This window comes from Chionomys nivalis, chromosome X (genome assembly GCF_950005125.1).
Source record: "Chionomys nivalis chromosome X, mChiNiv1.1, whole genome shotgun sequence".
Classification (NCBI taxonomy): Eukaryota; Metazoa; Chordata; class Mammalia; order Rodentia; family Cricetidae; genus Chionomys; species Chionomys nivalis.
This window is the reverse complement of record NC_080112.1, coordinates 21434311-21461517: the sequence shown is the minus strand read 5'-3', so window position 1 is coordinate 21461517 and position 27207 is coordinate 21434311. Positions and strand designations below refer to the sequence as shown.

At 45.9% G+C, this 27207-nt stretch overlaps 2 protein-coding genes and 1 non-coding gene across 6 annotated transcripts in view; 1 reads left to right on the top strand and 2 right to left on the bottom strand.

Moving 5' to 3' along the window:
• Positions 1-1132: 1132 nt before the first annotated feature.
• Positions 1133-9306, bottom strand: Maged2 (MAGE family member D2). 4 transcript variants are annotated; one of them, XM_057760403.1, is made up of 13 exons: positions 9237-9306; positions 7685-7757; positions 6827-7318; positions 5885-6193; positions 5706-5769; positions 5401-5480; positions 4843-4937; positions 4134-4213; positions 4004-4046; positions 3625-3687; positions 2296-2410; positions 1450-1903; positions 1133-1284 (listed from the first exon to the last, which is right to left on the bottom strand). In XM_057760403.1, the coding sequence occupies exons 2-12, from the start codon at positions 7727-7729 to the stop codon at positions 1457-1459; spliced, it is 1833 nt and encodes a 610-aa protein (XP_057616386.1). In that variant the 5' UTR covers positions 7730-7757; positions 9237-9306; the 3' UTR covers positions 1133-1284; positions 1450-1456. The 4 variants fall into 4 exon arrangements, with proteins under 4 accessions (XP_057616386.1, XP_057616387.1, XP_057616388.1 ...); XM_057760404.1 differs by lacking the exon at positions 9237-9306 and adding an exon at positions 8633-8702; XM_057760405.1 differs by lacking the exon at positions 9237-9306 and adding an exon at positions 8088-8152.
• LOC130868738 (small nucleolar RNA SNORA11) lies at positions 2583-2709 on the bottom strand. Its single transcript, XR_009056554.1, has one exon. It is a non-coding gene; the product is annotated as a small nucleolar RNA SNORA11 (small nucleolar RNA).
• A 10218-nt stretch (positions 9307-19524) lies between the features above and the next one.
• Positions 19525-27207, top strand: part of Itih6 (inter-alpha-trypsin inhibitor heavy chain family member 6) — a 30637-nt gene continuing 22954 nt past the window's right edge. Inside the window, exons 1-2 of the mRNA XM_057760510.1 lie at positions 19525-19626; positions 20704-20858. Coding sequence (XP_057616493.1) covers positions 19525-19626; positions 20704-20858 — 257 coding nt within the window. The remainder of the gene's footprint in view (positions 19627-20703; positions 20859-27207) is intronic.

Genomic DNA, 27207 nt, shown 5'->3' with positions numbered 1-27207 from the left:
AGTTTTCCCACAAAGAAAAGGACAAGACTCTTCCCACATTCACTCAAGTCAATCTCCACTAGCCCTTAGTGAGCAATGGCAGAAACCACCTTTAATCACAGGAGAGGATTTTGGATTTCCTGGTTCATAGTGGCCCCCTTCATCTGCACTCTTGTTACTCTACAGATGATCTGACTCCCATATGGATAACTCAGCTAATACCCTGGCCTCCAAGCCATCATATTCTTACATACAACTATCCTGTGTGACTAAGCTTAAGTTCTCTCCATACTCTTCCTCCCCACCCCCAACACCTAGAATGCCATCAGACATACAGCAGCCACCACGGATATTTATTTAGCTTGGTGCCCCATTCTTGGACTTAAGATTCCTAATCATAGACGCCCCCTCCCAACACACTGGTCCTTTTCTATCTCATATACTCATCTGTCTCCACATCTGTCTGGCTCCCACTGTCTAGCCTCCTCTGTCAGTCTTTGTAAGTACTGTTTTAAGTCAAGCACCAGAACACAGTAGCTAAGATGTAGATTCACACTCCCCTTGGTCCTGTGTTCTTATTCTAAAGCTGAATGACAAAACCCAACTCCTGGAGTAAATCAATACTTGTTTTCTTGTTTTCTATACCTGAAATGTCAGTCACACTGTTGTGTCTCCGCTGCTTCCCTGCCCCAATCCTGAGCTCTATGCACTATTAGGATCTTCCCATTCCTCGGCATCTCCTCTCCTGTCTAGACAGTGTACTCTCCCAGACTTCCCAGCAATCCAGGCCCTTTCATCTTCTCAGGGACTGGGACGCATGGATTTGTGTTCATCTTTTTCCTCTCCACTGGCTCCTAGCCCACTATATTACACTCTTCTTCCCCAAGAAAATAGTCTTTCATTTGGGTCTCTCTAACCACTCACCTTCCTCTACAGTTTTCAGTCACATTCCTCAAAAGAAGAGTCAGGCCTCTTTTTGAAACAGCATCTTCTGGAACCCCAAGCCCCATGACTCTACACCACAAAAATCCTACCTACTTTGGGGAGAGAAAAGCCTGACCTACTCCGGAGAGATGTACTAATTCTCATTCTCAGGAGTCCAACCACTGAGATGGAAACGTTGCCAATTGCTTTTAGTATGTGACAGTCTACCAAAAAAGGCAATAAACTGAGAAATGGCGAATAGATTTAATATAGAGTGTCAACTTCAAACGATTGATAGTAGCTGCCTAGAGTGCGGTGTTAAGTAGGTTTCTGAGAGCACACCCTAGCTTGAGAAGAAGATGCCGTGATTACGAGCAATATCTGCAAACACAAGTAAAGGAAAATCAGTCGATATCTAGCAAACAGGACCCAAGAAAATCACAGCAGTGTCTTTGTACATGCTTCATGCTTATCTCCAACCCAGGACTCAGCTCTCCATCCCACTCCCATGAGCCCCAAGTACTTCACTGGCACCATGACAGATACCTGCATCTCACTTGTAGGAGAAACCACAGGCACCAGAGCTGCTGCTGGTACTGGCCCCAGCTCCACTAAGGCCAGCGAAGAGCCCAAATGTGAGAGTGGCAGTCAAATTTGAGCTGGTACTGAAGCCACCACTGGCACCAGCACTGGCACTGGCACTGCCGCCAGTACCAACACTGGTACCGGTACTGGCACCAGCACTGGCACCACCACTTTCTTGGGCTTTGGCTTTAGTTCCAGCTCCTGCCTGGATCCGGGCCTTTGCCCAGGGTCCAATATCAGCTTCGTCCCAGTTGCAGGGTCCAGCGGCATTCTCAGAGCCGAGCCCAATGCCCATCTGAGCTCTAATCTCAGCTCTGGCCTTGGCTTCTGCAGCAGCCTCAGCTGCAGCCTTCAAATCTGCTTCCATCGCCTCTCGGTACTGAGCTGCCCATTCCTTAGGATCCTTCTTCTGCACCTGAAGTGGAAATAATAACCCTTAGAAAGTTCACAATCAGAGACCTGAGCATCTGCTGTTTGCAAGGCACCATACTATACAGTGTATGTCATGTATCAATACGGTTAGTGCTATCGTAATCTTGCACCACCTGTTTTATCCCTTCATCGACTCTTAACTGGCTCTATGATATGGCTATATCACCTGTCAACTTCTCTGAGGCTGTTTTCACATGTTATCACAAAGTCGTACCAGTTGTGAGGATTAGATGATATAGATACAGTGCTTGTCAGTGTTTGTCAGAAGCTTTAAAATGCCCAGATAAGAACATTGGGACACTCTGAACACAGAACACCCCATCCCAGAGCACCCTATAACCTTCACACTCCAAGTACAAATGGCTCCCCAATTACCTTACAAGCGAACTTGAGAACTTTCATCTTGCTGGTTTCATAGTAGGAGCGTAGGCCCCAGAAGAATTCATATTCAGGAGGATTGCTGTTGGGTACTTGGGCGTAGTCCAGGTACCTATAAAAGAGAGATTCAAAATCTATTTCGAGGGTCAAATGTGAACCACTCCTGAGTGGACTAGATGGGCTGCAAATACACATATTCCCAACTAAATACTTCAGCCTTTCCCCAATATTGAACCGCGTCCTATTGGTAATGCCCAGAACTCATGTGGAAGAATTGGGGAGAAACATGTAGGGCACTTGCTCGCAGGAGAACAAAGTGTTGTGCTCCTTGTCACAATGGCCCAAGATTCCTGTTGGGTGTGTTGTAAACAGAGAGGCCATTCTTCAGGGTCCCTGCTCTGAGCACACCACACTGCAAGGATTTGGAAGGAAGACTAGTCAAGCTCTGGAAAGATATGCTATTAAAAAAAAATGACTGGCCAGGCATAGTGGCGCAGGCCTTTAATTCCAGTTCTCAGGAGACTGAAGCAGGATGATCAGGGGTTAATGGTCATCCTTGGAGACATAAGTTTGAGGCCAGTTTGGAGTACATGAGGAGAAAGAGAGAAAGAACTGTTCTTGATTGACTTCCTTTAGTCTCTGTCTCTCATTTCTCTGTCTCTGTCTCTCTTTGTCTGTCTCTCCCCCCACGTGCATGTGTGTGTGTGTGTGTGTGTGCATGCTCATGCTTCTAAACACACCTGTTTCTCTATGTGAGCACATGCATAGTCTTCTCTGACACCCAATGATATAAGGTAAGCTTCTACTTACAAAGTTAACAGGTTAGGACTCCAGACCCAAGTGAGCCTTTTTAAAATCACCTGTGGGCCATGCTCAACCATCCCCTCTTAGGGATCAAATCCCTCACCTGTGAATGGTACACAGTTATGTAAATGAAATCAAATGCACAAGTCAGTACCCAGCACTGTCCTGGGTTGCTTAAGGGTACCACTTGAGGCCATTTTAATGGAAATTAATTTTTATGAAGCATTACTTAGCAGAGTAAAAGAAGCCATGTTCTAAACACAATTTTTATTTGCTACCTGTGTAACCAACCCTGAGCAAATGACTTTAATTCATTAAGACTGTTTCCATCTCTTTCACAGAGTTGTTCTGAAGCCATATTTGAAACCGAAATCTGTGACCGCTCCCGGAAATAATCTGTCAATAGCATATACACATGCACACATTCAGACCGCAAACACATGCACAGACTTGCAGGAACACATCCATTATCAAGAGAGACCAAATGCACGGAACACACCAACATTGGTCATAGGCACTTACTTCTGCTTCACAAACTCATCGGTAATGAGTTTCTTCACATCCCCAAAGAGTGAGTGATGGATGCTGAGGACATAGAAAGCTGAATGAACAAATTAATATATTCAGATCTGTTACACTTCCCAGGTACTGGCAGAGGCATTTCCATGAGAGAAAACAGATTTATAGTGCAGGGAAAGCTCAAGAGATGGTAAGAAGGTGAGGAGAGATGAGAGACACTTCCCCATCCATACAGGTCAGAACTCCGGGCCCACTACCCAGTCCAGTATTCCCCACCCCCACCCCGTGCTCCACCAGACCACCAGGTTGATGCAATCCTGGGACCGTCCTCTCTTGCCAAAAGACAACACGGACAGCAAGCGCTGAGAGAGCCCAATCATACCCAGGACGCAGCCCCAGCTTGCGCAGCACCTCCCAGATGACAGCTGCATGAGGAGACAAGGACAGAAAATGAGCACCTGGGATTCGGACACCAGCCACCTATTCAGCTGCATGCCCAGCCAGCTACTCACCCTCACTGGACCGATTGCCATTCATGAAGATGATGCTAAGAAGCACCATAAGGAGACCCAGCTTAGGTGAGTCCTTGGTTCTAAGAGAAAGTGTATGATCATAAGTCATCATCATAAGACACAGCTCATTAGACCAGCCTCTCCTAGATTCCCCAGATATAGAGAATTCAGCCTACTCTGTGGTCCCAGCTATCAATGACCCAAGGGAAGGTGCTTTCACTCTTGAGCCAAGGTCTCCAGTAAAATGGGAAACCATATACTATCCCTACCCAAGGTTACCAGGACATGGAAGAAGCCCTGTCCACCACATGGAAGCTCAGCCAACAGGAGTCTTTTCTTTCTCTCCCAAATTCCCCGGCCCTGAGAAGTTCTAAATGGAACCCTAGTGACATTCCTGCTCTCAAGCATCATGGTCCACACCAGAAGTCCCTCCCCCCTTTGAGGGACTTCCACAGCCAGGCCAGGCACTCCGAAGAAGAGATAAGTAACAAAAGGCTGATTCCCTGGGAGCTTGTTAGCAAGCAAACCTGACAGCAGCAAAGGCCACTCCAGGCTCTGAAACCCTTCTGCCAGTCATAATCTGGCACCACTACTGCTCACAGGGATCCAGCCATGTGTGGGAGCTGGGACATGGGCGTTTAGACCACCTTTCCTGAGCTTCTAAGAGGAAGCAGAAGCCCCTTCCCACCCTGGCACTGTCCCAGCTTACGTTCCCAGTATGCCTGCATCAGTGGGCTCTAAGGTACTGAGAAGAATATATAAGTGGTCACTCTTGTCGATTTCCTTCAGTTGAATTCCAAATACCTGTGGACGAGAAGAATAGCTTATAAACTCACAGCATTCAACTTTCCAGGCATCCTATAGCTCCTCATAATAGCTAAAGTGCTTTGGTGTGAGAGAAAAATGAATGGAATATTGTATATAAAGCGTATCGTGAAGTACATATTAAACAGATAACAGACATAGTGTAGTCATCCATAGTGTCTGTGGGCATTTGGGGAGACAGAGAGGTGAGCAACCGCAACACATGAGATGGTATATCCAGCAGCAGACAGAGGCCAGGGCTCAGCTGCATAGCTTTAGTACCAGCTCTGTTTCCACCAGTAACTTGTGATCAGTGGCTGCCCCTCCCTAGGCCACTGTGTGCTCATTTGCACAGTGATGGCAATGTATTCGGTCTCTGTGCTCCCCCCCAGGAGGGTGATAACATACCCTTCCTCTGTTTAAGGTTTCCCCAATGCACCCACCCCCAGGGCTGCCCCTTCACCTTCTCCAAGGAATAGCCTGCTCGCTCTATGATTTCAGGGTATACATCAGTATATTCTTTTATGATGTCCTTCAGCATATCTGCAAAAGGAGAGTGCTATAAGCATCTGCACTGTAGAGATACCAGGTGACCCTCAGGTCCAACCTACAGACCCTTTGTTGTCCACACCATGGGTGGGGCTTACCACTAAAGATGTCAGTACTGGGAGAACTTTGAAAGAAGAGACAGAAAAGAAGAGGGAAGGATGTCCCCCAGCACATTGCAGGGGAGGCAGAGCTCAGGCAAGGCAAAGTGTAGGACTCTACCTGAGCGCCTGATGGGAATCTTTGTCTGATCTTTAGCCAACAGGTACTTCACCAAATCATTTGCCTAAAAGAGAAGCAAATGGTGAGAAGCCTAAAAACTCCGCAGAGAACTTCAAAGCACAACAGAGACGTCGGCTGAGGCAGTGGGAAAGCTGGCATGTAGAGGGTGGAGTCCATACCCTTCCCTGTAAAAGGGCCACATCTCTAGGTGGGGGTGCTTCGGGTTCTTGGGATGACTGCAGCTTGGCAGCTCTTCTTCGGGCTTTGCCTCTCCGGGCTCTGGGTGACCTCAGAGAAAGCAAAGCTCTCCGAGCCCAAGCAGCCAACCGAGTCCTTGATGCTCTGCGGGCCCAAAAGGCTATGGGTCCCCTAGAAGCTCTGCGGGCCATGGAGGCCATGAGGGCCTTTGAGACCCTCCGACCACCTGTGGTCTCCGAAGCCTGACTCTGGTCACTGTTGCCGTCCTCTTCCCCATCCAGGTGTTTGGCCTGCATCAACAGAGAGGAGGGCCAACATCAGCAAATGAAGCAGGTGGTTCTTTCTCCTAATTCAGTCTCTCTGGAAATCACCCCTGAACCCCATCTCTTCCGGGATGTATCCCCGAACCCTGCCCTTTGTAGTAATAGTCTGCCTCACTGGACCCCAGCCATCCTGAGTCATGGGTTTATCACTGAGTACCAGTTGGCAATTTCCTCCCTGAGGGGATCAGGAACAACTCAGAAATAAGGCGTGATGCTTTTCTTCTTCCTATGCCCACCACTGACTCTGCTTATAGCACCCTGGTCTAGTCTGCTCTCTGGACATCAGTTCCCTTCTCTGGAGAAGAAAACCAGACCAGTTACTTTCAGATAGGAGACTACACATACGCATATGCCCAGCTCCAGGCCGAAAGTGGACAGCTACTGTGCACAGATAAACTGCACACAGTCAGATCGCAGCTATGTGTATTCCCACCTCACACCCCACCAGCCTGGGAGTTCTGTGGATTTAAGAACTACAGCACATTCCTCTGAGTGCTCCCTGTGTCTTTCATGAGCAGGAATCTCTTATATGTTTGCAGAGCAAATCAAATGGCATGATGAATGTGGGGAAACAAGGGTGGTTATGGCGGGAGGTCTTACCTTTTGGGTATTCTTGGGTTTGACCTTGGGCCGAGTATCCTGGTTCTCCTGAACCTGGACAGCTGCACCCTCAGGCTCCGGTTCATCTCCTCCAGCCTGAGAGGCAGCAGCCTCAGTCTCAGGGGCCTTTGTATTGACCTTCGGATCAGTAACACAGCTGACCTTTTTGGTCTGGGTTTCAGGCACCGTGGTAGCCTGCAGGTCAGCCTTTTGCGTCTTGGTGTCAGCTGCTGGGCTCTTCTTTTCAGCTGCGAGAACCTGGGTATCAGTCTGCTGTGTGGTAGGTGAGGCCTGGGTGACAGCTGTCTCAGAAGCCTCTGGGGCCTTTGAGACCTCTGTGGCTTTCGGGTTCCCAGAGGCTTTGGGGTCCTTTGGAGCCTCTGAGACCTCTGGTGTCTTTTCAGCCTTTGGTGTCTCTGAGACCTCCAAGTTCTGGGTCACGGTCAACAGGTCCTGCATCATGGAGCCGCTGTCCTTTTCTGAAGCTTTACCCTGCAAGGGAAAGCAGGGAAGTTCACTGACCTTCTCCCCACTCTCAACTATGAAAATGGTCCCCAAATTTGGAGGCAACACTTCTCTGACCTGTAAAGACTCCTATCCGCAGTGTGCTCTGATCACCTCATCCTAAAAAGGCCTCCCCTTCCCCTTAGTCAAAAGTAATGAGAGAACAAGGGCCCGCCCACCCTCTCCCCCTTCCTCCTGTTCTCCTGGCTTCCCCTCCACTGGGGAGAGGGGATGCACCCCGGCGAAGAAGTGGGTGGAGAATGACAATGATGGGAGGAGAAGCGCCAAGGGTTTGGAGCAGAAGCGGCTGGAAAGGCAAAGCAGAAAGAAAGAGGGGACAATTATCGGTCTTACCTGAAAGCGAGTTGGACCTGCACCACTCTCGCTTGTTTCAGACATGTCTCAAGTTCACTGGGCAAAGCTGAGTCTGAAGAGAAGGCCTGGGTCAAGTGGGGAGCCCGCTGAACGTCGTATCCCTTGCTCTGCCTAGAAGCTGATCCTCACCTTCTCTAGGGCCCCAATGCCCAGCCCCTCCCCGAGCCCCAACCAGTATGCTCTCAGATACAGAAATTCAGTCTCTAGGTCTCAGTTCTCTGCAGCCGCACCCTCCCCTCCTCCAGGAAGATGTGCCAGCGCGGCAGCTCTGAGGACCCCGCCCCCTTTTCCCAGCGCACCCCCCCACCAGCCGCAGGCCAGGAATGCGCATGCGCGTTTGTTGCAGCGCCCTTTCAACCCCGCCTGCTTTCCCAGTACAAACCCGTTCTTTGAAGTTCACCGTGCACATGCGCATTCAGCAGCTGGCCCTGTCTCCGTGCGAGCACTTCTCAACACGCCCCTTTCTAGCTATACATAAAGCGCCTGCGCAGTGGCCACGGTCTCAGTCCAGCACCCAGCCCCTACACACGCCCCTTTCTAGGTCCGCAATGCTGTTCGGCCCCGCCCCCTCCCCAACAAGTCTTCCTTCCAAATTGTCGCAGTGTCTGGTGGTCCCAGCCCCTCCCCTACTCACATCCACCCTATCAATTTCACAGAGCCTCCAGGTCCCGCCCTTTATCCTAACACGCCCCCCTCCAAACGGTAAAATCCAAATTGGTTTGGCTCCTTCCCTGTAACACCCCCTCCTCAACTCAGGACTGAACAAGTGATTCCATCTTGGGCCCAGCCAAACAGGGTCCAGTCCCCTCCCTTCCTAGATGGATGGATTCAGTAAGATTTGGCTCTTAAGGCAGGTTTTCTCCAGATCCCAGAGGGTGGGGCCGACCCCTAACAGGCTCTCATCCAACGCTGGGGCCCATGGCTCACCTCCTCCTCCAATTCCCGAGTGCAACCACTCTCTCCAAGCCCCTCCAAAACTCAGATACTGCCCTCCCCACTAAAGGCCGGAAGTGGTCCCGCCCCTTTCCGCCTCCCTAGGGGGCCTCCGTCCCAGCCCGTCTGCCCTTCCCCCCCCCCATCACTTCTTATCTCCCCCCCTCCTTATTCACTCTGCCTGACTCCGGACTCCCTATTTCCCATCGCATTTCCTATTTACTCTACAAAAATCTCTTCCCATTCCTTACATCCTCCTCTGTATTACCTATGCACACACACCCCCAAATGTTCCTTAACCCGTCTCTTCATACCCCTATTCTCTCTGGATCTCCTCTTCCCCCTCACATTGCCCCGTATTCCTCGTTCTCCTCCCAACATGCACAGTTCCCCTTTTTCTCTCCTCCACCTCCGCCAGTCTCAGCTGTCCAGTCCAAACACAGCCTACTACTTTCTTGGTCGTTCTCTTTCCCACACCGCATTAAATGCAGCACCTCTGCTCCAGCTACAGTAGTGAAATAAGAATTGTCCACCTGCCCAGCTGTAGCTTTCAGGGGGTTAGAACCACTGTCTGGTCTCCAGGAAAGTCCAGTCTTACCCGCACACCTTGTCCTCTAGGGAGTCTGGGATGCGTGTGACTGCTCTCAGTCCCTCTCGAGAAGTCTCAGCCTCCTGTACTAGAGCTGCAGACAGCCCAGCCCAGCCCCTTTCCGCAGCCCCCTACCCCCGCCTCCCTTCCTCGGGGGTGGGGCAATGGGGCCCTGCTCAATGCTGTCTGACGCCAAAGCCCATGTTTGTGCCTCTGTACCAGACTCAGTCTGAAGCCCTTCCAACCCAAACTGCCCCACGAAAAAGATTCATTCATTGAATTTATTTATTTTATATAGTTGTTTTTTCTTACTACAAGTAGTATGTTGTGTAAAAATCAAAAAAAATATGCGGAAATATGTAACGGACAATGAAAGACTCCCTTTAATCTCATTCCCCAGAAACAGTCATGATTAACATTTTGATAGACATTCCTCCGTATTTTTTTCTATTCATAGTCTGATTACTTGTGCTTTCTCTCCACACAGGCTACATACTATACCTACTGTTCCGTAACTGCTTTTTTCAGTTATGTATTCAAACCTCTTTTCCTTGGTGCATATTTTTCTTAGTAGCACACATTTTCTTGTATAACTGTCGTATAATTCATTTGTTTGATTCAGCTTGCATGTACTCCCTATTTTCGCACCTTTACAAACAATGCTACAAGAAACATCCTTGTGTCTATATTGGACTCTTGCGGTTTTATAATATTTTGCTGTGTTGAATAATTTGGAAAAACTTCCATTTTCAGTGTAAGTTAATTATGCAAAGTAATGAGTTTTATTATGGCATTTCCATACCCACCCTCATTAACATTTCTAGTTTGAGATGCCACTTGTCACCTAAGAAATTCACATAAAGAATTGGGTCTCTTCAAGAGAACAAGATAAAATATAAAAACAAAGAGAAGTAGACAAAATCATTATTAGGGATAGAGCATCTGAATGCTGACCCAGAAAACTGGAAACTGCAGACCCAGTAAAGTTTATTAGAGACTCCAAAGTACTACATGACAGTTAGAGAAATCAAATTCAAGACACACACTGGTTTGCTTCATGAGGTCACCTTTACCTTTACTAAGCAAAGCCCTGTGCTCTACAGACATTTGACACACCACCAAGGCAGGCTTATGGACTCCTGTTTCACAGTTTGTGAACTGCCGCTTCCCCAAAGTTTTTAATGTCGCACTACTGCTTTCTGGCCTCCTAGGCCCTCTCTCTGCTGACCACATTGGACCAGTCTCTCATCTTCTTCCAATTCTGGCACCCCAAATTCCTCTCCCTTCCAAATTATGACAAAGCTTCAATAACAAGATAAGAAAGTTCCCAAACCTGACAGACAGTATCGACGGTCTTTTAAGGAGCCCTCCAGCTGGAAACAGCATGGGTGTTATAGGTGCGTTTTAGCGAGAAGGTCTTAGATGTTGTGTGGGGATTAAGTGTCTTCTTGGAAATAGAGAGCATAGCTGTGACCTTGGAAGCCATCCAAGCAAGCAGTGCTTGTGGTTTGTCATAGAGTGCTAGCAGGGGAGATAGTGGGGAGATGGGTGGGGTGGGGCTCGCAGTGGGACTTGATGAGTCATTGGATTGTGTAGGGTTGGATTGGAAAGGGGAACATATTCAAATCTTAACAGTGTGAATGGTGACCCTTTCACTAAGACATGGAGGAATGGATTTAAGAGGAAATGAATGTTGATTTTTGAGGCACCCGTGGTACATCCAGGTGGAAAGGCAGTTGAATAAGCGTGTCTGGAACTCAAGAAAAAGATCTGAGTAGAGGCTGTCAATCTAGAAACTGTCATTATATAAAAGGGTCTTTCATTCACAAGAAAGTGCGCCCAGGAGGAAGAAACGCATCGAATTGGAAGATATTGTACCCAGAAGTGAGTCCTGTAGTCCAGACCCATGTATGGATGGTACGGATGAAGTAAAAGAAAAGCTGTAAGGAGTGACCAAGAAAAGACCAGATTTGAAAAGAATTTTTAAGATATGATTCTCAACCTGTGGGTCAAGAGGGTCGAACGACACCTTCACATGGGTCACATATCAAATATCCTGGATATCAGATGTTTACATTATGATTCATAAGAGTAGCAAAATTACAGTTATGAAATAGCAACGAATATAGAATTGTGGTCAGGGTCACTACACCTTGAGGAACTGTATTTAGGGTCACAACACTAAGAAGACTGAGAATCACTAGTTTACAGGATAGAGAGGCTGGGTTGGGGACAGTTTGAGTGTTAGAGCACTTGCCTAGCATGCATGGGGCCCTGGGTTTCATCTCTGTCACTGGTTTTTTTTTTTTTAAAAAAATACATATATTGCTGATTTTTTAATAGCTAGGCATGGTGGCACACAATGGTAATTCCAGAATGTAGGGGCCAAAGACAGTAGATTAACTAACCTGAGATACACAGGGGGAGAAGATGAGAGAAAGGGAGGGGGAGGAATAAATGGGTTTATGATGCAAATATTGCTGAAGTCTAGAAAAGCAAAGCATAGGAAAAAATCTGGGCATATTTACAGGTAAATCTCTGGTGACCTTGGAAGTAATATCTTTTGTAGAGTCAGTTGCTAAATGCATAACCTGATATCCAGTCTCTTCATTTTTTCTAGTCATAAAACATCTCATTTTAGGACACATAAGCTCTGCCCCAGACAAAGGCCGAGAAGACTATGGTTCTACTTTATTACGGCATCACAGTAAGTGAAAAGAACCTGGTTCCTGACAGATTTGAGGAACAGACTCTGGCTTTCTTCTAATGAGATGAATGAGTGTATGTCCCATGTAGCCACTGTTTCGTATGTATGTCTCATGTAGCCATCGTTATTTCAGAATCTGTCGTGCAACAGTTCCCTGTTGTTTCTGAATGTCTGGATGTTTCATATGTGGTATTCATGACAGTGAGTAAATTTTCAAGAAACACTTGAACTTGCCATCTATCCAATCTATTTGCCAGTCTTTTTTTTCTGCTGTTTTTTTTTTTTAACTTCTGAAAAGTATATCCAGTCGCCTATATTCCAGTAAACAGAGCACTTCACTGTCAACTCTTGCCTGGGAACTCCTCATGCAACTGCTCCCCTGTGCTCTGTCTACCCTCTCGTTCAGTTTCCAACATTTCAAGATCCACATTGCCTCATCCATGATCTCTAGAGGAACAGAATTAGAACTTTGCATATTATCAAATTTAATGAAGTAAGCTAAATCTCAGTCCAAGTTGGTCAGAAAGGTAATGAATGCCCTTCCTTAGTTTTACTGCTTTCCTAACACAATGCCATAAATGTCCTTATCTTAGGACATGGAGTTCAGAGAAGAGCAGTGGGGGGCAAACTTATCCGAAGGGACAGAAAAAAAAACAATTAGTTCCAAGTCTTTACTCTTTGACTAGGGAAGCTTCCTTCCAGTTCCTTCTTATGTACTGTAGAATCTTTTGAGCATCACCATTGATCTATAAAATCTGAAGAGCCTAAATCATTATGCCCAATGCCTGTTTTCAATAGCTACAAACCATCAGAAAAATACCTGAGATTATGGTCAGCAGGCTCACTCACTTGTCCTAGAGCTGATGACTCAAGTTTGATCCCAGGGTCCCACATGGCGGAAAGAGAGAACAGACTCCAGAAAGTTGTCTTCTGAAGAACTTCCACATGTGCACCATGGTACACTCACATGCACACACACACACACGCACACACACAACACAACGCACACACTCACACACACATGCACACACTCTCACACACACCACAACACACTCTCTCACACACACAACACACACACACTCACACAGACCACAACACACACATGCACATGCACACACACACACACACACAAAATGTGGAATAAAAAATGTTTTAAGAGAAAAGAAAAAGTAACTGAGATTACATAGGTCCCAATACCAACTTGGGGAAAACATGAAAAGTTGATTTACCGTTAGACACTTCAATTAAGGAAATGCAGAAGCCTGACTATGTTTGTTTAGCATAGACCAGCTCAATGAAACTGTCTTATGCCGGAACTCTGAGGGTCCAGAGCCCTGAAATTGAAAGAGGGAGTGCAAAAACGCCCTGCCGCCAGTCCTGCCTAGCAAACTCCTCTTCCCCTGCACTGTAGAGAATCAGTGTTTATGAATTTTGGAAAATTCAGAGACAATGCTGGAAAAGAGTGGCAAAAATTCCTTCCAGAGCTACCTATTATTTCTATTGTGCACAGCAAACTATCAATTAGTGATCAGACATTCTCAGTCTTTGGACTCCACAGCCTCTCTCAGTACTGGGGAAAGCCATGCTTGGTGGGCCTTTTCTGTCCTCTACCCTCATTGGCAGCTTACTCCTCTCCATTTCAAAGTCTCCCCCTCTCCCTCCCCATCTCCTTCTGCCTCCTCATGTCCCTCTTCCTCTCCCTATTCCCCACCTCCCAATAAGGTTTCACTGAGTAGTACTGACTTTGCTGGTACTCAGTAAATAGACCAGGCTGATCTTGAACTCACAGACACCTCTGCCTGTATCTACTTCTAGAGTGCTGGGATTAAAGACATCATGACACCGCTGTTCTCTCTTTTGATCTCCTGGGGGAATCCTGTTTTAAGACAATTTAACTCACTTTGTGTTGCTCTAAACTCTGAGGACTGTCTATGCAAAAGAAGAGAGAGGCAGACAGACTACCCTTTGTTAAACAAAAGGCAAATTCCTCATATATTTGAAATCCTGATATCAACTTCTAGACTAATACTTCTCCCAGGTGCTTTATTCAAAGAAGCCTCCTAAACACAAACCTGTGGGAAAGAATTGGGCCATCGAAAAGAAAACGGGGACCAACTATCTACTAGGCACCATCACAAAGGTGACCCTTGCTCATAACAGGCTTAGATTTGAGCAACTCGTTTTGAAGTCCTCTTCTGGCTACAGGGAGCTGTTTCTTTACTCCCCAGAAAACTTTGCAAAAGCACGAAGGCTTACATTTATATAGTGTGAGCACCAGCCTCATTGGATAGAGGACAGCATTGGGGGGATGAGAAATATAACTTACCAGAGGCAAATTATTATCTAATGGATATGGAGCACAGAGGGGATTTGAGCCCAGCTCAATGGATGTCAAATACCAGCATTTTAACCATGATACTACATTGCCTGTGAGCTGTTAAGTCTCATGTGCTTTCTAAGTACTGTGATTTGCTTTGTATGTTGTTTATCTCCCAAGGGTTCATGTGCTCAAAGCTTGAGACTCAGTGGAATGATTTGAATTAGTGGAATCTTTCAGAGATGGGGGCCCAGTAAAAAGCGACTATGTCACTGGGCTAATCCCTTTTGGGAGAAAATGGTGTCATTTTCTTGGGACTCAGATGAGTTTCTATAGTTGTGAATTGGTATTAAAAGCCTCACACCTTACCATTTGACGGCTCCTTGCTTGTACTTCCATCATGATGCTATTATTCGTGTTCAAATTCAGGCAAGGCTGTAAGAGATAGGTCTTGGACTTTGAACACGCAGCCCCAGGCACTTTGCTATAGCAATAAAAAACAAAATAAAATGCCAGCACCCTTCCTAAATATGTTAAAGGCATTACAGTATGATTTCCATCTTTGGAAGCAAGTCTAACTGGATATTTCCATTTAGAAAGTGTCATGAGACATATACTTTTCGAACCAGGCTCGATGGTGGAAACCAGTAATCACCATACTTGCGAGGCAGAGGCAGGATGATTCCTCCACGTTCCAGGCCAGCCTGGTTTCCTTGAGGAGGGGTGAGAACCGTGCTTATCTATAAGTACCAGAAGGCACAATGCCGGCTTCGAAGGGAAGGAAGCAACCAGTACTACTGCACATCCATGATGTCTATGAACACACAGCTGACACGGCACTATAACGCGTGCGATAGTAGCATGAACACATTGGCCGTCACCACCATCTCTCTGAGAAAATCATGCATGGTACTGGAAACCTAGCGAACTACCAGGGTCTGGTGAAGTCATGGATCTTGGAGGAGAACCTACAACCACCACTTTACAAAGCCAGTGTTATTCCTAACTGCCTAAAAACAAAGATATTAGCTGCACGTCACCCACCAGTGCCCTGCATTATCTCTTTGATCTTTCCTTTTACGTTATACATATTATTGACATTTGTGTTCTGTTCTGAAGTATTAATGAGATCTTCCTCTCTTTGTCTTCCAGGATAGCTCTTAAACCTAAAAACTAATAAACAATATTTACATTGTCTTGACTTTGTAAATATTTTTTCCAAAATTCCAGCTAAGCAGTGAGCCAAGAATACACTTCCTTCTTTACAAGTCCAGTGTCATAAACCGTGGGCCTCTTAGAGGAGATTTTGTTCTAGCATTATGTTCTCTTATACTCCATTAGTTGCTTATAACCATATTTATCTTATTTTATATTTGAATCACTACTTTCATATATATATATATATATACTTTATAACAGGTTTTATTCTTCCATAAATGATGTGCCTTTATTATGTTAACTCATTGAACAAATATTTGCTGAGTGTCTGCTAGGTGCTAGATGCTGTTCTGCGAGCTGGAGCCATAGCAGTGGAGAAGACAGACATCAATACCTGCTTCTCACAGAGCTGATTCTAGTATGGGAAAGAGAGGAAACAATCAGATCAAGAAATAAGATCTGAGCCAGACGGTGGTAGCGCATGCCTTTAATCCCAGCACTCGGGAGGCAGAGGCAGGAGGATCTCTGTGAGTCCAAGGCCAGCCTGTTCTACAAAAGCTAGTTCCAGGACAGGCTCCAAAGCTACAGAGAAAACCCTGTTTCAAAAAAACCAAAAATAAATAAATAAATAAGATCTGTAACAACTTAAAGTGTTATGGAGAAAACAAAATTCAGGTGTATTGGTGCACTCCTTAATTCCAGCATTCAGAAGCCTAAAGAAGGAAGATCTGGAGTTTGTGACCAGTTTGAGTTACATATGAGGTACATAGAAATGAGGAGCAGGGGGACAGGGAGGGACTAAAAACCAGGGTAAAAGAGAGAGGGGGGATATCAGTGAAGAAAGGAGGTTATTTCAGTTTTAAATAGGTTGGTCAAGAAGTAACTCCCTGAAATGGCAAAATGTGAACAAATCTTACTTAAGGTGAGAGAGCTAAGTGGATATCTAAGAAAAGGTTTTCCAAGCAGAAAGGTCAGTGCAAACACATATCCATGGCATCTTTGCCCATCCCTGGCATTTTGGAAGAACATGGAGCAATAGAAGGAGAAGGGAGAGAAGTAGCAGGCTGAGTGATGAGAACGGAAATGAGGGCTTGCCTGCCTGGCCCCTCACATAAGGCTCTCTCAGTGAACCTTGGTGGCTTCCACCATTTTAACAGAGAGACGAAAGGATGCGGATTGGGTCTTAAGGGGACTTGGAAATACACTGGTGGAGGACAGAAGAAGAGAACCAGCACGGGAGCTGCTGCAGGGCTGAGATGGAGTCGCAGGCTTCTGGATTCACTGTTGTGGTGCCTACTCTAGATGCCTTTCTTCAGCTGTAGGAAATTAACGTCTAATACATTTTTATTTTGGTTTGGGGGTAGAATTTCTCACTATGTAGCACTGGCTAACTTGACACTCACTATGTAGACCAGACTGACCTCGAAGCTGCAGCAACCCTCCCCGGCCTTGCCAGTGCTGGGGTGGATGACAGCTATGCAGCACCATGCCCAGCTCCTGATACCTTTAAAAAACTTGTTTAAAATTTTTTCCACCCCTTTTCCTCATCCTGGGTCGCCTTGTCCAGCCTTAATAGGAGGGGAGGCTTAATATGCCATGTTTGGTTGATAGCCATAGGAGACCTGCCCTTTCCTGAACAGAAACAGGAGGAGTGGATGCCGTAGGGGCAAAGGGAGGAGAGAGGGACTGGGAGGAGAGAAGGGAGGGAAATGGCAGTCTGGACATAAAAATAATAATTAAAAAAATTTTTTTCCATACAATATATTTTGATCATATTCTTTCCCTTCCCCAAACTCCTTCCAGATCATCACCATTCAGCTGCCCACCCAATTTCATGCTCTCTCTGTCTCTCTGTGTCTGTGTGTCTGTCTGTTTCTCCTCACAAAACCCAGGAAAAACAACAAAAAAAATTAAGAAAACAGATTTTAAAAAGGGAAAAATCAATATGGCAAATATACCAAAACAAAATCAAAAACCACATACAATGTTTCTTTAGTTTTCCTTTAGTCTGTAACTCATTTCTCTGAATGTTGTGTCTGCTATGTTGATCTGTGTTTTTGACATTTTCTTTCATATTTCCTGTCTATTTTGTTGTTTCACTTTACATTCCAAGAGTTTTTCCTCTAGGTTATTTTCCAATCTTTCTGTTGACATTTTCATTTCCAGCAACTTCTTTTCCATTTCTGAGGTGTCTTTCTTTTCTCTGATTGTTCTTGTTTTGTAGCATCTAATTCTTGTTTCATACATGTCATATTTTCTTGAATGATTGGCAGGTATAATTTTTCACCTGAAGTTATCTTTTGTTAATCAAATTCCTGACTTTCTCTGGGTTCATTTGTTCTATTTGTTTGTTTTGGCTTCTTGCTTTTATGGTTCAGGCCTTCTTAATTTGTCTGGGAACCCTTGGTTATCTGTTTGTCTTTAAGAGAGAGTGGGCACCTGATGGAGTTTTCTCTGTTGCTATACAACAAAGCTTTTCTGAAGCTAGGAATGTCCCCTATGAGGAAAGTTTTTTCTTCTTCTGTTTTAAAGAGATGGTCTCACATATTCTAGACTGTCCTTAAATTCCCTATGAGATTCAGGACAAACTTGAACTTCTGATCCTCCCGCCTCTACCTCCTGAGTGCTGAACTTAAAGACAAGCTACACTACATCCCATTTGTACAGGGCTGAAGATCCGACCCAGCATTTCATGACTGTTAGGCAGGCATATTCCACTTACTGAGTTACATCCCTAATGCCTGCACCTGCACTGGGAAAACCACAATGGGAAGCTTTGAGTGGCCTTGGAGTAGGTGGCAACTAATAAGATTTGGGACCCCCAAAAGCCAGAATGAGACTTTGTTGTGCTGTGCTGAATGTCATAGAGCAAATCCAGGTGTCTTTGTCATCTTTGTGCCAGTTTATGAAAAGTCCTCAAAGGCTTTTGCCCTTGTAGATAGATGCTGGATGTCTTGGAAATGTAATCTATGTTCATATAAGTGTAATAAAGGATCTGATACATGCTAATGGCCCCTGTATGGGGACACTACTCAATCCACCTTCTACAGGACCTTCAGATACTGGATTCAGAGCATCTCAGCTCTGCTTCGTTCTGCCCCTTTCAATGTCCCCAATGGGACAAGGGGCTTCCCGTGCTCTTTTGTTGGCATTTTTGAGACAGGATCTCACTGTGTAGGCCAACTTGGCACGGAACTCACCATGCAGCATAGGCCGGTGTCAAATTCATAGTTTTTCTGGAAAAGTCTCCCAAATGCTGGGCTTATAAATGTGTGCCATTATACCTGGCAGCTGTACTTCAAATTTTGCCATTCCTCATCCCAGCATGCATTCACTGAATACCTACCAGATGTCAAACATTCCCAAAGAGCCAGCTCAATGCTGACACTTTCGGAAATGGCACTGTTACCCTCATTTCACAGATTAGGGAACTGAGGAAGCAGAGTGGTTAAGTTTCCTCGCTGAATATTATGCAGCCAGAAAGCAGCCGAACTGCAATTCCAACCCAGATGTTCTCAGTCCCGAGCCTCTATTTTAAATGACTGAATGGTCCTCTTTCTCATCTCTAGTGCAGCCCATCTTGACCTCTGGCTGTTCTTGAGATTGGAAATCGCATGTCTGGAACCCCTACACCGTTATAGTCCCTCCTGTGTCAAGACTAAAGTGAGCAACAGAAAAGACCAATGCTGGGTACTTGCCTCTCCAACCCTCTTTAAAGGTTGCTACCTTTTTAAGATGATCAGTACTCAGTGACCTTTCTCTGGCTCCAGTTATTGAGCTCCAGTGGATGTTTATAGGAAAGAAAAACCCCACCCTGAGCCAACATAGCAAACAGACAGACCCAGCACTCTAGTATGCTTAGTTTCCATTCATCTTACAGCTGGATGAAGGGGAAAAAGGAGGCACCGAGCTGGCCTTTCTCCAGGCAAGATGCCAGCCTAAGCTCTTGGACAATCCTGGTTTGTGTAGGCCTCAATGCCACATTCAGAGACTTCCCCACCCTTCAGCATGGTCCCTCCCTCTCATGAGAAGGCTACCTGCAGATTTAAAAGAGGAAGCCCTTGGGGATCAGACATTCTGGATGAGAACAGCAGGCCCAGGCCAGAAGTGGCACCATGTCTGAATGGAGGTGCCTCGGCCATGCCAGTGTTTTGCTGACCATTCTCCTAGACCTAACACACCAGGGACCCCATGGCTCTGCCTCGCCAACCAGCAAGGTCAGTTCTAGCATGAGACGACAACGCTCTGGAGTGTGTGAGAAAGGCAGCTCCTCGGGGTGGGAGGAGCTGAAGTTTCGCAGTCTCTTTCTACAGGCTTGAGAAGCTAGGGCCAGAGAAAAGAGGTACTGATTGCTAAGTGCAGCGCAGGTGATGTGCCAGGAGGCTTGGTTGTTGCCGTGAGCCTTCGCAGCATCCCTGTGAGCCACACTCTCTTATCCGCATTAGAGAGAGGAGGAAGCACAGGCTCAGGGCCCAAGACGTAGGAAGCAGCGGAGCCAGAGCTTGGGCCTCGCCCAACTGATTCCGGATTACCTCTCTGACCCACTTCCCCGCGCTCAGAACAGACAAGACGTACGTGATGTGTGCGTGGACAGAGGGATCATAACTTCAGGGAAGATAGGGAAGGAGATAATTACCTCACTGCTCGGTGACCTCAGTGTCTGAGCCTCAGTTAACATGTCTGCAAGATGTGGGAGATACTAGAACTTAACTCCTCAGACCGTGAGGATTAAATAGGATCACGGGTGCTGAATACTTACCATGATTGCAGTATATTACTGTACTTAGGAGGCTTAATCTTTACAGCTGAAATCATAAAAAACTAAATATTTATCACATCGCCTTGTAATAATGTAGGGCCCGGTGAATACATCTATTCTGTTAGATTCTAAAGCTTTGCTAAGATGTTCTGTTCATTCTAGAGTGAAATCCATGAACCAGCGGTAGCCTCAGCAGTGGGGGCTTCCAGGGAATTTGGAAGCAAGGAGAACATGAACCTCTTCCTGCCCCAGGGTTGCTAAGTTAGAACCCATATTTAACAAGATCTGGAATCAGAGAAGTGCTTGTTCAGAGGTGCTTTGATTTGGGACCATCTGGGAACCTTTAGTTCTGAGACTCACTTACTGGTAGTCTCAGGCAGGTCCATGCACCCCGACAGCTCACTTTCCCTCAAGGTACCTCAGTTTCTCCTCCTCCACCCTGAAACCAGTTCAGGAACCTTGAGCTCTCAAGTACCTGGCCATCTTGGCCAATGAAGAACTCTCTCTAACCCGGCTCTCTTGTATTCTCTCTCAGTTGTTGATGACGAGCTATTCCGTACGTTCCACGGTGGTGTCGCGTTATGCGCACACTCTGGTCACCTCTGTTCTCTTCAATCCACACGATGAAGCCCATGAAGCCACCTTTGACCTGGATCTTCCTCGCATCGCCTTTATCTCCAATTTCACAATGTAAGTCCGCTTCTAAACTAACGGTTTCATTCATTTGTTCATACGCTCATTCAGCCTGCTTTCTGCTTCACTAGTGCAGAGCAGTTAAGAGGATAAATTTTAAAATCAGACTCCTTGATTTTGATTTCTTCCTCTGCCTGCTGTGGAACTCAGAACAAGCTACCTAACTTTGAGTCTCATTTTACACATCTGTAAAATGCAGATAAAATTAGAAACCACTTGCAAGGATTAAATAAGTTAAGACATGTGGACATCTATGCTAACGTAAGTGCCTGGTGTATGATAAATACTTGATAAAATTAGCTTTAAAAAACCTTTTCCTGATACTGAGGGCATGCCTGACATGGTTCTGGCTAGATATGATGGACAAATGGACTACACACAGTTCCTGCTCTCATTCCTACTGTCTAATGGGGAACCCACAAAATGAGGAGGAAATAGAAATCTGAATGCAAAATGGTGGGGACTCCAAGGTCCAGCAGAAGACAGGGATCAATTCTGAACTCCCACCAGTGGAAGAAAACCTTGGATAAATGACACTCAAACTGAACTTCAGTCATGAGATGGTCACTAGCCAAGCACTATGGAAGTAAGCCTCAAAAATTAAGGCAATAGAATTAAGACACAAATGTTCCTGGATGAGGAGAAAGTGCATGTACCTCTATGTCACTGAAGTGCAGGCAACAGGCAGAGGGTAGAAGAGTGGTCAGAAATGAGAGTTAAGAGGTAGGCAGAGACTCAGCTCTCAGGGGCTCCAATGTGAAACCAAGTCCATGGGACACACATAGATTAAATATACTATAGAACAAATGCATATCTTGAGGGATGTACATATAAGTCACCAAAGAATAATGGAAAGCTATAGAAATAGACTGTTAATATTCTCCCATTCCCTTTCATTTGTCCCCAGCATCCCAGTGACCTATACAGTCCATGTTAGAGATAGTTGGGCTCTTTAGTGAAGAGACATGGCGATGTGGTAAGCAAGGAGTGACCATACTGATGCAAGGCTAGGCTGAAAGAGGCAGCCAAGAAGCTGGGAGGTTGAAGAGAGTCCTGTGCTAGAACATGGAAGGAGAACATGACAGTGGACCTTGAGAGATGGTTGGAGGGAGAAACAGCCTGTTCATGATGGGAGCATAATTGGCGATTGCCTTTTTTTGTTTTGTTTTATTGGATGGTATGAGATGAGGAATGAAGGAAGAGGAGTGGGTGAAAGGAAAGCTTTGTGTGGCTGCATTAACCGACATGTATCATAGTGTGAGTTATGAAAAGGCTTCTGGATTTGGGGTGTAGCTAGGATGTAGATGTTGTCCTAGTATACCCAAAACCTTGGATCCAGTTCCCATCACAGGGTAAAACCACCGTGGTGGCACACACTCGTCATACAAGCACTTGGGAAGTGAAGCAGGAATATCAGGAGTTCAAGGTTATCATGCGCAGCTATGTATAGTGTGCTCGAGTTCAATGCCAGCCTTAGTTACAAGCGAGTTTGCTTCAAGAGGACAAAATGAAAGAAGACGTCTGTCTCAGAGTTAATAGATCAGGAAGTTCAAGTCAAACAGAATTTCTGCCCTTGCTCGGTCACTCTTGCCCCATGACTGGGAGCAGGCTCGTGTGCTATAAACATTCTTTACAGCCCTAAGCCCATGTCCTGCCATCAAGAACCTCCGGGCTGCACGTTGGAGAGTGGCTAGGTTGAAAGAGGTGACTGGTGTGAAGTCAGTGTAGGGAAGAAGAAGAACAGAGATAACGAGGGGGGAACTTCCCTGCAATAGGACTTCCAAGTGGGTAAGACTTGAAGCAACCAAGATTGCTGCAAGTAGAGGACCAATGAACCAAATACAAGAATAAAAGTGGTCCCCCAAACAAGCAAAGAAACCCTAGGTGTGATAGCAAGTGTGGGGGCCGACCTGAGAGGTTGGCAGTCAGCTGATGTAAAGACCCAGCAACAGGCAGAATGGGGGTTCGTTTCAATAGAAAAAAAAAACAAAAACACCGAAAGGATTTTTTAAAAAGTTTAGCAAAGCAGGCTGGAGAAATGTTCCTGGGCAGACTGTGTGGAAAGTATGCTGGCTGGAGGCAGCATACACACAGAGGCCCCAGTGTGCTACTGCCAGAGTCGCTCCACCCTACCACCCCAGCCCCCAGGAGACCTTGAGGCCCAGCCAGCTCTGTCCACCCCCACACTAGCCCAGCCTCAGCAATACTGTTTCAGCTGCCTTGAAACACTCCCTGCCTAAGTAGCCTCTTCTGCCAGCGGCATATCTGCCCTCAGCATTCCTGGAAGCTGCGACTATCTGTGCCCTAGTTACTCCACTTGAGAAATGGAGACAGCTGTTCTTGCCTCCCACAGAGGTATATTAATGTTCTCCAGGACATCAAATTCTCACGGCTCAAAGGTAGCTCTGACCCCATCGCTTTCTTCCCAGCTTGAGATATATCCAACACTTCACATTCCTCCTTGCTGCAATATGAGCCCTTTGAGTCTTGAGTTCAAAGCCCTGGATTCTCTAACCTTCTTTCTCTAGCTCCCTTCTCTTTGATCCACTAGTCCGTGAGACCCACGGGGACTTTTCTCACTGTCCTTCTGGGACGCTCGTTGGGAAGGGATGGAGTAAGTACTGCATGCCAGGCATTAGCAGCAAACCAGGCAGACGTTTCCTTCCCCTCAAGGAGTTCGGAGTCTCCTGGGCAAGACAAGACCCAAAAGACATAAACTAATATGCATCCGTTTGTCTAGGAGAAGGGCTTCCATAAAAGAAGAGTAGCAAATAGAGCAAAGGAGACAGAGACTGAGTAGAGGGACCGGTCTAGAGTGGTCAAAGACCAAGTGACATTGAGCAGAGACCTGAAGAGAGTGGTGTGCAGACTTACAAAGATCTGGAAGAGGAACGATGTTCTAAGCAAAAGGAAGAATAAACAAGTTCAAAGAAAGAGCAAGGGACACTATACACAAGAGCTAAGAGCTAAGAGTACAGACAACCTAAGGGTCTAACTCGTGAGTGGATACCTACATGCACCATAAAAAGAAGTGAAGTCCTGTTACTTGTGACAACATAAACGGACTAGGCGTGGTGGTCCGTGCCTCTAATCCCAGCATAAGGAAGGCTGTGGATAGACTATGGGAGCTCAAACCAGCTTAGACTGCATACCAAAACCCTGTTCCAAAACAGTTGTTTGTCTTTTGTTTTGGGATTTTCGTCTTTTGTTTGTTGGTTTGTTTTTAATCCAGTTTTGAGCTGGGTACAGTTGTTCATGTCTATAATACCAGCACTTTGGAAAACTGAGGCAGAAGGTTTGGGAGTTCAAGGCCAGCCTAAGGTAGAGCAAAACCCTGTCTCAAAAACAACAACAAAACACCCTCCTCAAATTTGGGTTAGAAAGATGACGTGGCAGCTAAGACCACTGTCTGCTCTTCCAGAAGTCCTGGGTCCAAATTGCAAGTACCCACATGACCGAACACAACAACCTGTACCTCTAGTTCCAGGAGATTCAACACCCTCCCTGGTCTCTACAAGTACCGAGCATGTACGTAGTGTGCAGTTATATGTGCAGGCAAAACATCCATGCACATAAAATAAAATAATAAATAGAATTGTTTCAAATTCTCAAACCCTGCCAAGTGGACAGAAGGGGAGATCTTTTTTTTATATATCTATTTATTTATTATGTATACAATATTCTGTCTTTATGCCTGAAGGCCAGAAGAGGGCGCCAGACCTCTTTACAGATGGTTGTGAGCCACCATGTGGTTGCTGGGAATTGAACTCAGGACCTTTGGAAGAGCAGGCAATGCTCTTAACCACTGAGCCATCTCTCCAGCCCAGAAGGGGAGATCTTTATGGTAAGTGAAGTATATCGGGCACAGAAGGCCAATGCCCATGCTGTCATGCACAGGTGGAATCGGGATGGCTAATTTCTTAGAATTTGAGGGTGGAATGATGGTTTCTCAAGACTGGTAGGAGTTGGTAAGGGTTGAGAGAGGTGGGGAAATCTGATCACTCTTAGATAAGGACCACAGCTCTAAGACATTGCTATACAGTGTAGGTGACCATTGTGCACTACCCTTCAAAGGGTCAAAAATGGATTTTGAAAGTTTGAACACCAGTGATAAATGTTTGAGGAAACACATGGTTATTCTGATTTAAACAAGGTATACATGTATGATATGGGTATCAAACATTAAATACTCTTTAGGACATACAACTTTTATGGGTTTTATGTGTATGCATATGAGTTTATATGCATATTTGCATATGTTATGGAGTCCAGGGGTTAACTTGCGGTGTCTCTCAGGCACCATCTAACATTGTTGTGAAACAAGCTCTCTCACTCACCTGGAATCCGCCAGTAAGCTAGGCTGGTTAGCCAGTGAATCCCAAGAATCTACTTCTTTCTATCTCCCAAATTCTGGTAGTCCAATAATGCCCCATTATACATTGCCTGTCTTTTTTAGCATGGGTTTTGGGATTTTACTTGGGTCTTTGTACTTACAAGGTAAACATTTTATTAACTAAGCTATCTCCTGGCTATCATCTTGAATACTTTCAAGTGTAAGTTAAAAACAATTTTAATTTTTAAAATCATCAAGCGACAGAGACAAGAATATTAAGTTCAAGTCCTTTTTAGCTGCGGAGTAAGCCCTGTTAAAACAAAATAAAACCCCAAAAAACGAAGGAAAAGAGGCAAGAAAATCATGCTACATAGTGAGTTCAAGGCTAGACTAAACTACACAGTGAAGCACTGTCTCAACAATATGATGATATAGTTTGGTCACATAGAACCTACATACCATGTGCAAGAACCTAAGTTCCATGCCAAGCTTTGCCAAAAGAGAGAGGGGGGAGGAGAAGAGGGAAGATGGAGAGAGGAAGAGAGAGAGAAGGAAGGAGAGGAAAGAATAAAAGGAAGGAAGGAAGGAAGGAAGGAAGGAAGGAAGGAAGGAAGGAAGAAAGAAAGAAAGAAAGAAAGAAAGAAAGAAAGAAAGAAAGAAAGAAAGAGGAAGAGAGGAATGGAGGGAGGAAGGAAGGGAGAGAGGAAGAAAGAGGAAGGGAGGGAGGGGAAGGAAGGAAGAGGGAGGAAGGGAGGGAGGGGGAGGAAGGAAGGAAGGAAGGAAGGAAGGAAGGAAGGAAGGAAGGAAGGAAGGAAGGAAGAGGGAGGAAGGGAGGGAGGGGAGGAAGGGAGGAAGGAAGGAAGGGAGGGAGGGAGGGAGGGAGGGAGGGAGGGGAAGGAAGGAAGGAAGGAAGGAAGGAAGGAAGGAAGGAAGGAAGGAAGGAAGGAAGGAAGGAAGGAAGGAAGGCAGGCAGGGAGGGAGGGAGGGAGGGAGGAAGGAAGGAAGAGAAACAGCATGACTAGAGCAGGATGAGTGGCCGAAAGAATAGGAAGCCGCGGGGTTGAAGAGGTAATAGTCAGCCATAATGTGTAGACCACAAAGAGCCTAGGGAAGAGTTTTGCTTCTATTCTCGGTTGAGATGGAAGCCTCAGAGAATTTGAGCAGTGAAGATAAAGTGCCTTGATTTTATCTTCATAACACGATATGCCAGGTATCATGGTGAATGCCTTAACTCTCAGCACTCTGGATGCAGATGCAGGTAAATTTCTGTTGCTCTAGGCCAGCCTGGACTACACAGTGAATTCAGACCAACCAGTAGTATGTAGTAAGACCCTGTCTCAAATAAACAAAACATTAATAGATGTTTCTACTGCTATGAGAGCAATGAATAAAGAGCAAGGGTTTAAAGAGGAAGACCAGTTGGTAGGTGTGATGATTAGTTTTCTGTCAACTTGACATAAGTTAGGCTCATCTGGGAAGAGGGAACCTCAACTGAGAAAATCTCTCCATCAGATTGGCCTATCAGAAAATCTCGCCATCAGATTGGCCTATCAGAAAGTATGTGGGTCCTTTTCTTGATTCATGATTGATTTAGAAGGACCCAGCCCTCTGTGGATGGTCCCACCCCTGGGCTGTTGGTCCTGGGTTGTATAAGGAAGCAGGCTGAGCAAGTCGTGCAGAGCAACCCAGTAAGCAGCTACCCTTCGTGACCTCTGTATCAGCTCCTGCCTTAGGGTTTCTGCCTTGTGTTCCTGTCCTGGCTTCCCTTCATGGTGCATTGTTAGCTCGAAGCTGAAATAAACCCTTATTATTCCCAGGTTGCTTTTGGTTGTGGTATTCATCACAAAATCAAAAGGCAAACTAGGACAGCAATGGCATATTGGTGACAGACCTGGCCACATTGTTTTGGGGAGGACTGTGGGAGATTTTGAAACTTTGGACTGGAAAAGCTATTGAGTGATCAGATGGGCTGTCCTGTGGGAGTGGGGAAGAGAAGAATCCTGAGAGCAATAT